The 16,553-nt window shown below is 39.6% G+C and overlaps 1 protein-coding gene across 1 annotated transcript in view; it reads left to right on the forward strand.

The window, feature by feature from the left end:
• The window catches only part of METTL15 (methyltransferase like 15), a 91,078-nt gene extending 74,999 nt beyond the window's left edge, over positions 1-16,079 (forward strand). The window contains 3 exon segments of the mRNA XM_033151199.1: positions 1,989-2,180; positions 4,341-4,519; positions 15,250-16,079. Of these exon segments, the coding sequence (XP_033007090.1) occupies positions 1,989-2,180; positions 4,341-4,519; positions 15,250-15,692 (814 nt within the window). The 3' untranslated portion in view covers positions 15,693-16,079.
• Positions 16,080-16,553: the final 474 nt, after the last annotated feature.

A 16,553-nucleotide genomic window follows, 5' to 3' on the forward strand; every position in this document is an offset into this window, starting at 1 on the left:
CTCCACACACCCTACAGAAACCCCAAACCATGTACTCTTAGCTTTCTTTCTATGCCAGTTTCTCCTCCCAATTTTTAAAAGCACCCCCCCCCCGGGGCTTGGTCTTTATTCAATAAAATAATAATTGGAGTTGCTCTGTCAGAAAGTCAATGGCTGTAGAAGTTTAGCCCTGTGCGAACCCATCCTGAATTGCTAGCTTTTGAGAGTAATAGCTATATAACAGCTGACTCAGCCGCTTTCCAAGCGAGTGTCCATGCAAATTGTCACTTATAGGCATACATGTTAACTACCTCTTGGAAAAAAGCTGAATCTGTAAATAGACCTTTCTGTTTGAAGTTCGGAAATAAGCTTCTTTTTGAAAGCATTGGCTTTTGGCATGTTCCTTACATTAAGTGAAACACTTTGGGTTGCTAGTGTTGGCAGGCAGCAGTTAACTGCTAAGATTAAGCAGCAAGTGACATTAATAGAATGCTGTGATTTGGGAATTACCTGCCCTTGCTATGAATTGCCGAACAATAGCTGTGAAAGTGATCATAGGTGCTAAGACCTGTCCCCACCCCCTACTTTATTTCTGTGGCTTTTACACATCAGGCAGAATTATTGTTAAAGCGGAAGCAACAGACATTTTAACAGCAATTTGTTTAAAATATTTCTTTAAAACGAAGAAGCCCTAATGCAAAGGAATTAGGAACGAAGGCAAAGGAAAGGAATGCAAAAGAATCAGTTGAATATTTCAGATAGTAGTTGGAAGGCCATTCAAGTGTGGATGCTATGCAAAATGGAGAAAAAAAGTGGCGAGGGTAAAAAAATATATATGTGTGTGAGGATATCTAAGATGGTTACGATAGAGTCAATGTTTGAAGTTATAAACCCTTGGGTTGTGAATTTCCTAAATGCCAATCCAATTTTGTCATCATTACAATTCATCCTTGGGCAGCTCACTTAAAATTGCATCCTTTGTCTCATATAGTTTCCCAATTGAAAAGTAGAAATACTACTACTCAAGGATTTTATGAGTCTTCTGGGGAAAGAGGTGAATTATGGAAAAATAATAATGTGCTAAGGACCTTGAATTGCTGCACATCCATTTTACTTTCTTCAGATCTTAGATGTCATCAGATTTTCTTAACCAGACACAGATCAGTCTAGTTTTCTTCTATGTGGGGTGGAACATAGTCTTTTTAAACTAAATAAATGGGAAATGATAACAAGACACCTTGAGAATGAAAAGTTGTGCTCTATTTCTGTTGGACATACCTTTCACTTGCCTGTTCATCCCTAATTGACACTTGTACCCCCTGACACATTCCGACAGGCCCCTGAACACCACATCATTCAATCCAATTTCCTTCCCACACACCCAACTTCTCAATTAACTAGTTGAAAAATGCCTCCACGTAGTCTCATTCAGGTATTGATCTGGCAGCAGTAGCAAGGCTGTTAATTTATGAGTAGACCTTTGGTGGTTAGGTTCATTGTGTACCTCTGAGAGTTATTTCATTCACCTTGGTGATCTTGACAAAATGTGTGCACCAGTTGAGGAAGCAATGTGTTCGCTTGGGACAATCACTGTTTCTCTTGATGTTGCAAGAGCTGTGCTTTGAATAAAGCAACAGTGTGGATTTAAGAGATCAAACAGCAACTCTGAGATTAATTTCCTTCTTTAGAACTAAAAATGTTACACACCCATGTATTTTGACACACAAAGCAGCCATCTGTGGTCCTATTTTATATCACAGGGCACTAGTGTTGCATTTTAATTTTTTCATTGGTAGAACAAAGACTTAAACGGTTTTTGAACTTCTGTTAAGTTCTCCAAGTAAGCATACTAGATTGCAATGAGAATAGACATTCCAGTCAAAATGCGGCTGACTTCTGATGAAGGAGTTGCTAATTATATGCATAGGGATCTAGGAGGACATTAAGGTTAAACATTACTATCCTTTTGCGAGATATATATTATTTTCTCTTCTTTTTTTTTCTTGTAGGCAACAAATCCAAGCTCTTCTTGGACAGTTTAGTGAAGCAGAAGCCTTGTTAACCTTGGCTGGAGTGCAGCCAGGGAGTCTGGATGGAGTTCTTTTGGATGCCGGTTGCTCTTCAATGCAACTTGATACTCCAGAAAGAGGTTTTTCCCTAAGAAAAGATGGTCCTTTGGACATGAGGATGGATGGTGGCAGGTACATATTGATAAAACACTTCTTTCTTCAACAAGAAATCAATTTTTCACTAGCATGCTGAATTTAATTTCCTTTTCATGTTGCAGAGCTGTGATCAAATCCCCATATCTACCTCTGCATATACACCATAAATCATCTTTTTTTCCCCCATGGCAGAATACTTTTACTAATGTTCAATGTGTAGGCCTTAGTGCCAGTGTTTGTTTTGCTTATTGGCTCATTACAAATGTTTGCAAATGCATGGATTTTAAATCTGGCATTTAAAATAGAAACTATGGTTGATGACAGCAACAGCAAAACATATGGAACACAGAACTGAAATGTATGTAAAAGATTCGCTGGTGTATGACCAATGAGGCAATTCCTATATAAGCATATTTCTTATCCTTTTGATTACCGGTAGATCAATTATGCTTTTCTTCCAGGTGGTTTCTTGGAATTGTAAACAATAAAAACAAAAACTCCTTAAGCTTCTGAATTAAAACTGATTTCAAGGCACTGCCCATTTTGAAATGGCCCCACATAGATAACTGTTGCCTACTAGTGTCAGGGTGGAAAACTGGAGTATTACATTATGTGGCTGTACATTTTACTGAATGTATAGCAGCTGTGTATAACCTGCCAAGTGCCTTCGACAATAAATACACTTCATTAAAAAATATTCTAGAATCGCTTACTGTTTGATGAGCCAAGTAGAACATCTATAGTTTACCATGGCAATGAGCTAGTACAATTCCAATGGCTTCAGTACTGGCAGAACTTTGGTGTCTGATGCACAGATTGATAGAGCATATTAGAATGAATGAATACATTACAGACCACTTTTAAAGATTTTAGTCAAAAAATATTTCTAGAAGCTCGGTATATAAAAATCAGCAGAGTGTTTGTGGTATTACAAATGCAAATTAATATAGCCAGGAAAAGCGTAACCTAAGCCAAAATCTGTATAAATTATACTTGAAATCAGTCATGTATATTTTTCTTAAGAATGGTTAACTATTAAATGAGATTGCTGAGGGGCTTGACAGATTTCCTGTCACTCAAAGCACAATCAACCACGGACCTCCAAAAGAAAGAAAGAAATATGCTTTAGTCCTGTTGAAATTTGATAACACTGTGTGGGTGTGGGTGTGTGGTTGTTTATTTTTTTTAAATGAGGTAAAATGAAATAACCCAAATAAAGAATACAAATAATACTTTTTGATTCAATGGTCTCCTGGGAGATCTATAATTCTGAAGACTCCCCCCACCCCCCACCCCCACACTTTGGAACAGTGCTGGGGTGGGGGGGGATCTTGAAGCACACAAACTTATTTGCCTCACAACGTTTTTCTGGTGTCTAAATTGTCACATTGGTTCAGGTCAATAAATCTTGCTTAAGTTTTTACTATTGTACAACCTGATTGTACTGTTTCTTGTGGATTTGGGTGGTCTAATGTTTATAACAAAATCCCTTGCCTGTGATGAGCACACAGGACTCTGAATCAGTCTCTGCTGCTGCTGATACATAAAATCCCTCAGATCATTCCAAAAAGGCAAATGAAAGAAATGCTGGTTTCTCCGTTATGTTCTGGGAGTGTTATCCAGGCTGATCGTTTCTACTACTGTACCTTTCTTCTAAAAGAGACCATTTCTGAATTGAGAGACCTTTAAGTGATCGTTAAATACCCCACAGAAGATCATTTTTCATAACACCAGATGTGAGGGAAAAGGTCACAGAGATTAAGGTTCTCTTTTTTTATCAAGAAATAGATCAAGCAATGTGATGTCTTGGAAAAATATCTGCTTGTAAAATGAGTTCATCTCCTGGCATTATACAAGCAAAGGCAGCCTTAGCAGTATTTTGCGTTTGAATTTTATTTGAGCTGCTGCTATAATGTTAAAGTTTATGATAAAAGGCATCTCAACTATTCTTTATAGCTAATTAATGTTAGGAGGTTGGGGTTGGAGGGAGAAAGCTTCCATATGAATTAATAAGAGGTGATTTACAAGATAGGAGCTATTTCTGCTTTAAAATGATCTCTGCCTCTTATTGAGAAATCTCAGAAGCACTTGCATGCAGTGAATGTGTGTTTGACTTTATGTCTCAATGCTGTGAAGCTTCACCCCTTGTCAATGAAAGCTGACGTCAGTGAACTAATTGGCTGTTCTTGTGCGTAGGTATCCTGACATGCCCACCGCTGCTGATGTTGTGAATGCTTTAGATCAACAGGCACTTGCGTCCATCCTGAGAACATACGGGGAGGAGAGGCACGCCAAGAAAATAGCTTCAGCAGTTGTTCAGGCACGCAGCATCTACCCCATCACCAGGACTCAGCAGCTTGCCAGCATTGTTGCAGGTACCCTCATTAATTCCGAGCAGTGTCTGAGAGAGAGAAAATATTAATCCACTAAGTCCCAGAGGGATCTATTTGTACTTGAAATCATGCAAGATCTAATCCTGTCTATCCTGCTCTGATGTCAGCTATTTTTCCATATGTTCTATCTTTTTTATATTGTTGGATGCTGATTAGTTTAATAATAGACTTTACACGAAGACGTTTTTAATTTTGCCTACCAAGGTGAAACCCTGGATGACAAAAACAAAGGATCTGTTTTATCGCTATTGTTGAGAAACCTTCAGTTACCTGAAACAACAAAGCTTCTGTCTTAATTTCACACAATTGGATGTAGTTGCAAAGGAAGAAGAAGCAATTGCCCAACTAGTAAAATAACAGTCTACTAGCTGATTTCTCTATTCGGTAGAAATAGGGTGCGGTCCAACATAGCATAATCACTGGGTCGACTCTTCCCCATTCTCTGCTCCCCACTGCAGCCATCTGCACACCCAAAAATCTACCCTGAAGGATTGGATGACCCAGCAGAGCAGATTTGGGGTGGGTGGGTATGAGAGGCTGGAGAGGGGAGAAAACAGAAATCCTGTTGCCCAAGTGGATTTCCATTGCACAAACAGGTAGACATTATTGGTTTAAAAAGGTAAAGGGCCCCTGGACGATTAAATCCAGTCAAAGGTGACTATGGGGTTGCGGCACTCATCTTGTTTTTCAGACCGAGGGAGCCGGCGTTTGTGCACAGACAGCTTTCCAGGTCATGTGACCAGCATGACTGAACCGCTTCTGGCACAACAGAACAACGTGACGGAAACCAGAGCGCACGGAAACGCCCTTTACCTTCCCGCCACAGCGATGCCTATTTATCTACTTGCACTAGTGTGCTTTCAAACTGCTAGGTTGCCAGGTAGTGCTCAGAGTAATGAAATATTTCACTGGTGCTAACAAGGTGAATTTGGGAGGGCTTATTGAAGCATACAATCTTGGCAGCTGTTTCCAGAAACCTTCCAGATTCCTAAAGGACCATCTGCTCCTGCTTAAATCTGCCTGGACTTTTAAGGTGGGTCTTAGAGTCCTAATTCCCTCTGCTATCTTAAGTAAAGTGGCTATTGACCAAATACAAGTCCTTTTCAGTTCTGGTGTCTTGCCTTGGAATTACTTTCCCAGAGAGATTTGCCTGGCACCATCTTTGTTTTTCATGGTGCCACATGACGAGCCTTTAACCAAGACTTTCTGTTTTTTTAACATCATGCTGCATTTTTTTAAAAATTTAACTTCTCATTTATGCTGATTTTTTTAGATTTACTCTATAAGCCTTTCTGAGAACTTCAGCTGAAAAACAGCTTCCAAATAAGTTGTGGTCCATTTCTTACGGATTCTTGAGCAAACAGTGATGCCTGCCTCTTATCTGGGTACATGGAGAACTTGCAGTGCACAACAATGCCATCTTTCAACTATTTCACTATGCAAGTTTTTAATGAGTTGAGTGAGTGAACACTCTCATTTTTGTATCATTTGGCCAAAGAAGGCATCAAATGAACACGTGGCAGTTTGCTAAATTCGGCCATCATCATGTTTCTAGGAGTGTTGTGAAGCTGCTTTTTACTGAATCAAATCATTGATCCATCAAGCCCAGTCTACACTGACTGGCAACAGCTTTCTAGGGTTTCTGGCAGCGGCTTTCTCACCTGTGCTAGTTCAGGTTCTTTTAAGTGAAGGTGCCAATGGTAGATTTTTTTTGCACACAGCACATGTATGCCACTGCACTTTGGCTCCTAGAGAAAGCAGCTTTATCTTTGTATCCCAGGATAGAAGGTCTTCACTGTAGTTTCTATCAGCTGGTCAATACAGTTTTATCTTAGCAGATTCTGGAAGGTTACACATTGCAGTGAGCAAACCAATGTGAGTAATTAGAATTGTTACATTTTGAGGATGTTTGGTATAGATGATCTGTCAGACGGTATAGATTGCCTTTAAGCCTTTTCCTAAGTCCACTGTTACATGACTGTGACAACTTTGATGCAGCAAGAACAATGATTCACAAGATTCAGTAAAATACCTCTTAAATTTTACAGGGGCCATGTTTGCAGTGCTACCCTTACTATAACTCATCCATCATTTAAGGACTGGCCATAGAGACTTCATAAATTTCAATTGTGATGTGTTCAAACCATCCTGGTGAACTGTAACGTTTACCTCTCCCCTTTGATATGTTATTCTGCCTGGTCATTGAGGTCTTTGGAGGAGTCATTGTTAGTGGTCTCCCATGGCTCAAATGCACAACTGGTACCCATTAGGAGCTGTGCATTCAGGTATTGTGGGCCCCACCCTGTTGAACTTTTTTTATTCCAGTAGGCATTTTAACTGTATTTTGATTTTATAGTTTTAATTTATTTTTTGTCTGTACTGAGTGACAACTGCAGTTAAGCAGTATATAAATTGTCAATATAAATAAATTCTCTGCAAAGAAGCAGGAAGAAGTTCCACCAGCATAAGATCAAACTTTTTGGCCAGATAGCTAAAACATTTTCTGAACCTTTTCATCTTCCCTGGGGCAGGACAATACAGAGCAAGGGCCATTTGCAGAATACTTTGGATATATGCCACTTTACACTGAGGGCACTCTAAAGGTTTTGCATTGAAATATAAACATAATACATAAAATACATTTTCCCCTCCCAGTCAGCATCCCTGCATTCTCAGAGCACAAAGTACCTTTCCAGACAAATACCTTTACAATTACCCTTGATGGGTTATGTTTGCCCCAGCAATGGTCTGAGGAGCTAGTTGTGATGAAATGGCAGGGATGATGGCTAGAGTAAACCTTTTATTGGCTGAAACAAAATTAATTTTATTTTTATTTTTTATTTTGTTTTGACTATGGCAGACCAACATGGCTATCTACCTGTAACTTTTATTGGCTGTCATGATGCAGAGAATATATAGGAACTTGGGCATTCCAAAGCTACTGGAGAATGGACATTGCCATCTGCTGGCTGATCATTTATCACAGCATAGGAGGTGACTTATCCCTTAAACTTTTAATACTTGATTCTGTGCTTATACATGAAGCAAACTCTCTTGTAAATCTTTAACTCAGCTTTACATTCAAAGGGCTAATGGAAAGACCTGTGCTGTTGCTGGGTATTATTATTAAATAGATTTGTATGCCACCTTTTCAGAATTGTTGGAAGTGGCTTTCAAAAAATGAGAGTAGAAACCATACCCCCCCCCCATGGACACATATATACAGTGGTACCTCGAGTTAAGAACTTAATTCATTCCGGAGGTCCGTTCTTAACCTGAAGCTATTCTTAACCTGAGGTACCACTTTAGCTAATGGGGCCTCGCGCTGCCGCCGCATGATTTCTGTTCTCACCCTGAAGCAAAGTTTTTAACCCGAGGTACTACTTCCGGGTTAGCAGAATTGGTAACCTGAAGCATCTGTAACCTGAAGCGTCTGTAACCTGAGGTACCACTGTAAATGCAAAAGCTAAAGACTGCCCAGAGAAGGTAAAGCAGTTGCAATAAAGTTCCAGTACTGAAAACAGCAATACAGTCATACCTTGGAAGTCAAACAGAATCTGTTCCGGATGTCCGTTCAACTTCCAAAACGTTCGGAAACCAAGTCGCAGCTTCTGATTGGCCCCCTTGGACGTCCAGCTTCCAAAAGAATGTTTGCAAACGGAACAATCACTTCTGGGTTTGCAGTGTTTGGGAGCCAAAACGTCCAAGTTCCAGGACGTTCAACAACCAAGGTATGACTGTATACAGAATTATAAAATGCCTTGTTGGATAAAAAGTTTTTACCTGTCCCTGAGAGGTAAGGGCTGTTGGTGTCAGGCATTGTGAAGGAAGGGAGGGAGCATTCCAGTTACTCCCCAAGCAGGAGGACTCAGTGAAGAATCCTACCATATACATTCAAAGCACAAACAGGGCTTGAGAAATCCCTCTCCCAAATATAGGGCTCTCTAGGGCCAGCACTTTGAATTGCACTCAAAACACACAGGAATTCATTGACAACATTTCAGAATTGGGATGAGATGGTTTCATATAACCCATACCACCCCACTGCCGAGCAGATGCTTTTTTATTTTTGAACCAACTGAAGGCTCTGACAGGTCTTCAAGAGCAGCCCCCTATACAGTGCATGCTAGTAGTCAATCCCAGATGTTATGAGTTGCCAGGCCCCCTCTGTCTGTGGTGCTGCTGCCGCTTTGGGCAGTACAGTAAGGGCGAGGTGTGACAGCATTCCAAACCTACATCGAAAACAAGGACAGACGGGGCTTTTACAAAGGCAGAAATCTCAGCACTGCAGGCCCTCCAGGATTTCTTTATCTTTATTGCTATTGCTCAGTTGTTTTGCATTTTGTTTTTGCTTGTTCCTGTGGAAGGGAAGGTCGTCCCTTTGTAAGCATTAGTCAGATTATATAAGACGGGTAGTAGTCACTACTAAACTACTGTGCTGTGCTGGACTAGTGACACAGTCTTTTATCTTACTCATTCGTAAGTCGTAGTCATGGGACCTGATACATCTGCTAACATCTAGGTGTAGTCTAATGATACAAAAAGATTGGACATTTCAGTGTACCTATTATATTCTTCCCCAGGGCCAAACCAAGACATTTTACTGCCTAAGGCAAAGGGCAAAATAGTCTCCTCATTCCATGTACAGAAGCTGACTGGACTAGCAGTTGAATCTTACTTCACGTCTGACGTAATACGTCTGCCAGTGTATCTGAGGGCAGCAGGCTAGTTTAGGGGTGTAGGATACCACAGTGACACAAAGGGAAATGGCCAGGGGCTCAGGAGGAGTGGCTAGAGGGTGGCAGGCAACCACCATTGCCCCCTAGTAACTGCTGCCTGAAGCAATTGTCCCACCCCGCCTAATGGTAGGACTGGCCCTGTTCTTCCCTCAACTCCTTCTGATCTTTCCTTTCGGTGGCTGGTGTTCCTTGTTACCTGATAGCTTTCGTGACTTTTTTTCACTTGCTTTCATTTAGATTTGTGACTTGTTCACAGACAAGTAAGATTATGTAAGCCTTTAAGATTCTCTTGATGAGAACGTAAGTTCATGGACCAAAAAGGCAATTAAAAAGAATCTTGGTAGGTAAATCTAGTTTATCCAGATCTATCTAAGTTCACAGACTTTTAACTAATGTCTTGAAATATGTAATATTGCTTGAGTTTCAGATGGATATATGATATACATCCACATTTATTAAGAAAGCCTAGACAAAAGGACATGAGCTGCGTCATTGAAACTTATTAAATGTGATTCAGATTCAACAGGAAATTCCTGTAAACAGGTGCCCGCTCAGAATTAATTTTTGAAGTCTGCCACACACTCTGTCTCACAGGGGACTTGAATGCTGCCCATTGGCAGGCACTGCACGTTGCTAATTTCATTCTGAAGCTTAAAGTTTCAATGCATTTTAACATGTGAATCTATTAGATTTTAAATAGTGTAAGCAACATCAGGGTATCCCAAAACTAAAAAAGGATAATTTCTCTCCTTGGGATTTTAAATCATTCATCTTGCCAGAAGCATGGTTTTTTATGAATGAAATCTATTTTGCATGCTTCCCATATAAATTTTGTTCTATTATTATCCGTAGTAAAGCCTGTTACCAAGCAAGATTTTTCTTCCATTGGCAATGTGATTTTCTTTTTTGTGGAAAGGTCAGAACATGATGGATTCCCCCTCTGCCCCGATCCACAAATGTTCCTCCATTTAAATGATTAAGAATGAAATAACATACATCTCTTCCGGGCTGTCTAATTAAAACAGGATAGAAGGAATACACTACTAAAATCTTTCTTTTGTTTTTTCCCCTGGCAGACCCCAGCAGAGATAAACATATTTATTAAAAAAAATTGTACCTACTTTTCCTAAAAATAGTCAAGACAGCTTACAACATCATTATTAAAACAATGAAACATTAAACAAACATTACAAAACTTAAGGGGCATAAAACAGTGAGCTAAAGCATAATCTATAAAAACGTCCTTGTAAAAGCAGCAGAAGATGATGATTACAACCGACACTACATCTCTGTAGCATAAAAAGCATCTTAGCCAGAGGCTTTTCTAAGAGAGATGATCTTTCCCAGCCACCAAAATGCCAAGACAAGGTTTCCTAGGAAGGGAATTCCGGAACCTTGGCATGACTACAATGAGGTCTCCCTGGTCACAGTCAGAAGGATAATATGTATAGGATATGAGAACCTATGATAATGATGATCTTAATAAAGCAAGTAGGTTCATACAAGAAAAAGTAGTTCTTCGGATATACTGGCCCAAATCATACATGGCTTTACAGGTCATTAATAGAATTTTGAATTGGGGACTGAAACAAACTAGAAGCCAGTGCAGATGCTTGCGATAGGTAGTTCCCATTAACAAATGCGGTTGTCATATTCTGGACCAGTTGGAAGTTTATGGATATTTTTTCAAAGGCAGCCTAGATAGACTGCATTCCAGTAGTCTAGACATAATGTAACTAAGAAAGATATTCCCATAGCCAATCTACAATCTCCAGGAATGGGAATATTTGGTGCAGCAACCTAAGCTGGGCAAAAGCGTTCCATTAAGAACATTTTGTGTTCTTAAGGGAAGTAAAATCCCAACCAACACTAATTAAATAATTATTCATGGATCAACAGTCGTATGGACCCATGAGACCACCTGTCTCATCTAGACTAGACTAGACTTCAGTTTGGTAGCCCACATCCAGTCCATTACTGTCCCAGGCAGTAATAGTATCTTTAGATGGAAAGAAGAGAGAACCGCACCATCTGCATATTGGTGACACTTTACTCTAAATCTCTGAACGGTTTCATGTAAGATGGAACCCTGAGGGAAGCCAGAGGCCAATGGGTCCTCCGGGACCTAAATAACATTTTAAAGCAAAGTCCCACTTTTGCTAAGCAATTCAGATGGATATTATGGTATTTAAAGCTGCTGACAGATGTAGTACAACTGATAGGTATGTACCTCTTGGCAAAGGTCATCAGTCATTGAGACTGGGGCTGTTTAGATTCCAATATTAGGCCTAAATATAGAAAATCCACATCTAGAACTGAAAGGCCTAAATACAGAAAATATAGAAAGGCCTCCTAAAACCTGAGCACCTTTCTCAGGGATGGAATGTTTGAGTCCAACTGGAATTTATCCTACATGGTAAAACCAAGAGGGAGCTGCTTCAGAAGTGTTTGAAGAAGCCTGTTTTAAGTTTACAGGAACCACATCATTAACCACGCTTCCACTCACTCAGCTAGTCTGCCTCTAGCTGTTCATGAAAACTTGGAAGGACAAGGGTTGAGTGTGCACATGGTCAGCTTTTTTGTATACCTCCCCAAGCTACATAAATATTGAGAAATATCCAACAAAACTAAACAAGAAAGTGTGAAAGGTACATCTATGGACTCTTCCCAAGCTCTGGTGTTTAAGTTGAAACAAGCATGAGCAGTTCAATCCACTAAGCGCCTGGTAGATTGGTAACAGCAAGCCACCGAGTGGTCATCATCTCATTCTTGATGGTCCAGATGACTACCTGAGAAAGATCTAATCTATCATGAGCTTTCTGCCACAGTCACTCTGTTCATTCATAAGAATAAATTGGACCTTGACTTTTCATTTGCTTGCTCAGGGTGGCTAATCTAGATGTCATCCCCATCAGTTCTACAGACCACCATGGGGCATGCATGGCTCGATTAGCTGGGAGAAAGCTTCAGTGACAACCATTTGTAGAAGAGCTATTCTGGATCCAAGATATAGAGCATGTTCTTTCCTTGTAGATGTTTTATTTGTTGTTGGACCTGCCAGCTCAGTAATTCAAATTTAAAGTTGTGACAGGCAGATCAGATCCAATACTGATTATGTTCTTGATGAGAGGTGATGTTAACTAGGCTGCCCCAAAGGAGGTGAGAGGAAGCCAAGCCAGGCAAAATGCATAAGAACCCTGATGGATCAAACCAAGGATCCATCTAGTTTAGTATTCTGTTTACATGAGTAGTTTACATGAGTAGTCAGCTGGATGTTTCTAGGAAGGCCACAAGTAGAGAGAGACCCAGGAGTGGTTCCTTGATTGTGAGGGCATGACTTCACAATTTTCTTCTTAAGGAACAAGGGACGTGCACAAAGGAGAGATTTCCCTTCGGATTCAGGTTTTAAGCACATTGTTTCATCCTTATCAAAGAATACCATAAGAGCATTGACCACACAGATACTGTTTATAGTTATTCTTTTAAGTGCTTACCACAGTGAGCTTTACAGTACATGGAAGAATTGCTTTTTTTCTAGGTGCAGTCCTCATTAAGATGAAGGATTTAACCTATAAATGAAGATATATTTTTTTATTTATTTGACATAAGGAGACTTATGTCTTGCCATATACTCCCCCCCCCCCCGATCTCTTTGCTTGGCTCAAGTGTCTGCCTTCTATGCACAGTGTGCTGAATTTTCCTTTTGTCTGTTTCTTTATTCTATCCAAGTACATAAAAATAAGAGACTGGATGCCATAAATACATCCAAGATCATAAATAATGTGTGTTAACCAAAAAAAAAAAAAAGTTCCTAGCTGATTCTTCCATTTGCTTTTAACTTGTAGGCAAGTGGAAGATGACAATACATGCTTTCATGTAAATGCCTAGGATCCGTTCTGTGGAGCCAAAGGGGCAGAGAGGATAGCCTGGAATGCAGGGTGACTGAAGATCCATCATTCCCCTCATTTCAAAGAGGTGTGTGATGTGGTGGGTGGGATGGGCTGCTTTGCCAAAAAAATAAAAATAAGAAAGCAATCCATCTGTTTGTGCAGATGTGGTTCATTTGCTCTGCTGGATTACAGCCACCACCTTTGGCGAATACATAACCCATGGATCAGGGGACATCATTTTATAGCTCCGTTAACCAATTTAAACATTATTTCAGATTCATGGCTGCCATTGGAAATGGTTTCTGTGGGATTGTGGCTCCGTGCAGCTGCAGTGATGTTCAAGTCTGCCTCCATTATTGGTTGGTTAGACTGCATTTCAAGCAGCCATGCTGCAGCCCTGCTGGTTCCAAAGATGTGAGGCACCGTGTGGATGCTTAACAGGCAATGTGGCAGAGCAATGTGGGAAGCAGATTCAAATGTTGCAGCAACTGGAATTAGATGAATAGCAGTGAGAAGAGCAGGGAGTGCTTACTATGTTTTCTCTTACACCCAAACATCGCATTATTATACAAATTAATACACTATTGCAGTGCAAAAACTTGGATTTCCACAGCCTGATGCAATATGGGTCTTAAATATTTTGCCTCACAGATTTTACAAATTAAAAAATTGTCCATTAGCACCTTAGAGACCAACTAAGTTTGTTCTGGGTATAAGCTTGCGTGTGCATGCACACCTGTTGATGAATGACCTGGTCTGAATAGAGATATAGGATTCTTGTCTCACTACACATGCTAAAGCTGTGTTTGGTCATCTACATACTATCCCTTGCTTTTTCCTGTAAGACTAATTGCAGTTATTAACAGTCATCCACGGGCTTACCATACCAATTGAGTTAATCACCCATCTCCTACTACCCTTATGAGAAAAACCCAACCCTACCCTCCCACTATATATAAGGGTCTGGTGACTTCTGTTTCAGTGTATCTGAAGAAGTGTGCATGCACACAAAAGCTTATATCCAGAACAAACTTAGTTGGTCTCTAAGGTGCTACTAGACAATTTATTTATTTATTTATTTACTTTGTTTTGACTGCGTCAGACCAACCTACCCGAATCTAGATTTTGAAAATGTTACCATACTTGTCAGGCATGTCCAAAGTCCATTTCGGGGGCCTAATCCGGCCCGCCGGTCGGTTTTAGGCAGTTTGGCCCTCATTGCCCTTCACTTAATCAAATCTGGCCCTCTTTGAAAAAAGTTTGGACACCACTGGTTTAGACAAATCAAAACACCTGATTTTTTGTCAATTGAACCATGATGATGGGAAGCAAGTGATAGTTTAAAGATGAACAAAGATAAATGTGGCAGTATTTAGGGGAAAATATTTGTATGCAAACAGAACATCTGTTTATATTTGACTTACGAATAGATTGTGATATCAATTCTCCATATTTGTACATAAGAAAACTTGAGCATCTAAATATAACTTGGAAATGAACAAATATGCATCAGCTGACACTGAATGGACTCTGTAGGATGCCAGATAGGACAGAGGAGGCTGCCTAACAGCCTAATGAGTTCAGTCTTCCAGTGGGGCAAAAAATACTGAATAAGGTCCTTCTAACTCATGTACATCAAAATGTTTTTCTCATATTTCTACACATGTGTAGAAATATGAGAAAAACATTTTGATGTCAGTGATTATTTATTGACATTGCTATGTGGGAATAAGTAAAGTTATTAGTATATCTCCTAATTCTATATACTAAGAAAATTCCCTCCAAAATCTTCACAGTTCTGACCACTTCTCAAGTAACACTAACATTGATTAGAAATGATGGAAATAAGGATGGCATTTTTATATTGCCAAAGACACTTGATTAACCTGCGGGATTTAGAGGCTGCTAACTTCTGTCCACGAGACTTCTAAAATGTTGAAAAGTCCCATTAAATATCAGCATTTACAAATTCTAGCACTAATATAGTTAAGAGTAAAAACAAAGGGGAGTAGAGAAGGATCATTTGGGGGAGCATTGCTACTGAAGAGTAATCATTTAATTCATTCTCTCTTATTCATAACAGGTGCTTTCCCAGACGCAGCTTTGTATGCTCGAAAAGACTTGCTTCACAGACCAACACATGTTGCTACCAAAACGTTCCAAGCCTTGCGCATATTTGTCAACAATGAGCTGCACGAACTATTTGCGGGGCTAAAGGCAGCTGAAAAGTTTCTAAAACCAGGGGGGCGACTTGTAGCACTTTCTTTCCATTCGTTAGAAGATCGTATCATCAAGCGGTTTCTTCATGGAATAGATATATCAGAAAAATTCAATCTCAGTGTAAGGCAGAAGATCAGGCAAGTGGAGAAGAATTCTTCAGACGAGGAAGAGGATGAATTGTCCAGTGGAACTTCTAACTCAAGATGGACCTCAATACAGAAGAAAGTGGTCACTCCCCAAGCTAAGGATATTAAAGATAATCCAAGAGGACGCTCAGCAAAGCTAAGAGCAGCTATTAAGATGTAAACAATTTTTTAAGCAGCAGATTTGTAGCATTTTTAGAAAGTTAGCCACACATTGCTCCTACTTCATTAATTAAATCAGAATGCCAAAGAAGGGAATGCCACATAACTAAACAACCTTTTTTCTGCATTGTTACAGAAAAAATATATTTCACATATACAGATTAAAGGTCAAGAATAAATTATGTTAGTTTCTGTATAACTCACCATGATAATATTAAATAATATCTAAAATACAGGTACATATATTTTAAATATGCCTACTTTCTCCTATAACAGCAAATGGACAGCCATGTGCTATGTAGCTGTATTCATTTTTATACATGTTTTTATTGTAAATTGTATTTGTAATCTATGAGAAGGGGTTAATAAACAAACAAATCATGGTTAATGAGTCGGCTCAGATTCAGAGTGTTAAGCAAGTCAAGCTGTCGTTTTTTGGTGTATCCAAATGGACCAATAGGCAATAGCATGGGCTGAACTGGAAACCTAGCAGTATTATTCTAAAAGAATCCACTGCAAATCCTCAAATGATGTATTGTGGCTCAGAGCTGCATGTGAATACTGACAAAAGCTGCATGTGATCCTAACAAAAGCAAGTCTCATTGTGCAATGAAAATCAGGCCATATTGCCTTCCTCTTTTACTAGAGTGAAACTTCAGTGGATTGCTGTTGAGCTGCATGCACTCTCTATAAGAACTGCCAGTTGGAATTTCTAAGCAACCTCGGGGAACCATCCCATTACTTTTATTGGCTTACCATGGTATTCCATGAAATTTGCAGTTGTGATCTGTAAGCCTGAATATCACGTGCTCTGAAGAAAATATGTTCAGTTGTGTTTCCTGTTCTCCATTGTGCTGTTAAA

The sequence above is a fragment of the Lacerta agilis genome, chromosome 1 (genome assembly GCF_009819535.1).
Source record: "Lacerta agilis isolate rLacAgi1 chromosome 1, rLacAgi1.pri, whole genome shotgun sequence".
Classification (NCBI taxonomy): Eukaryota; Metazoa; Chordata; class Lepidosauria; order Squamata; family Lacertidae; genus Lacerta; species Lacerta agilis.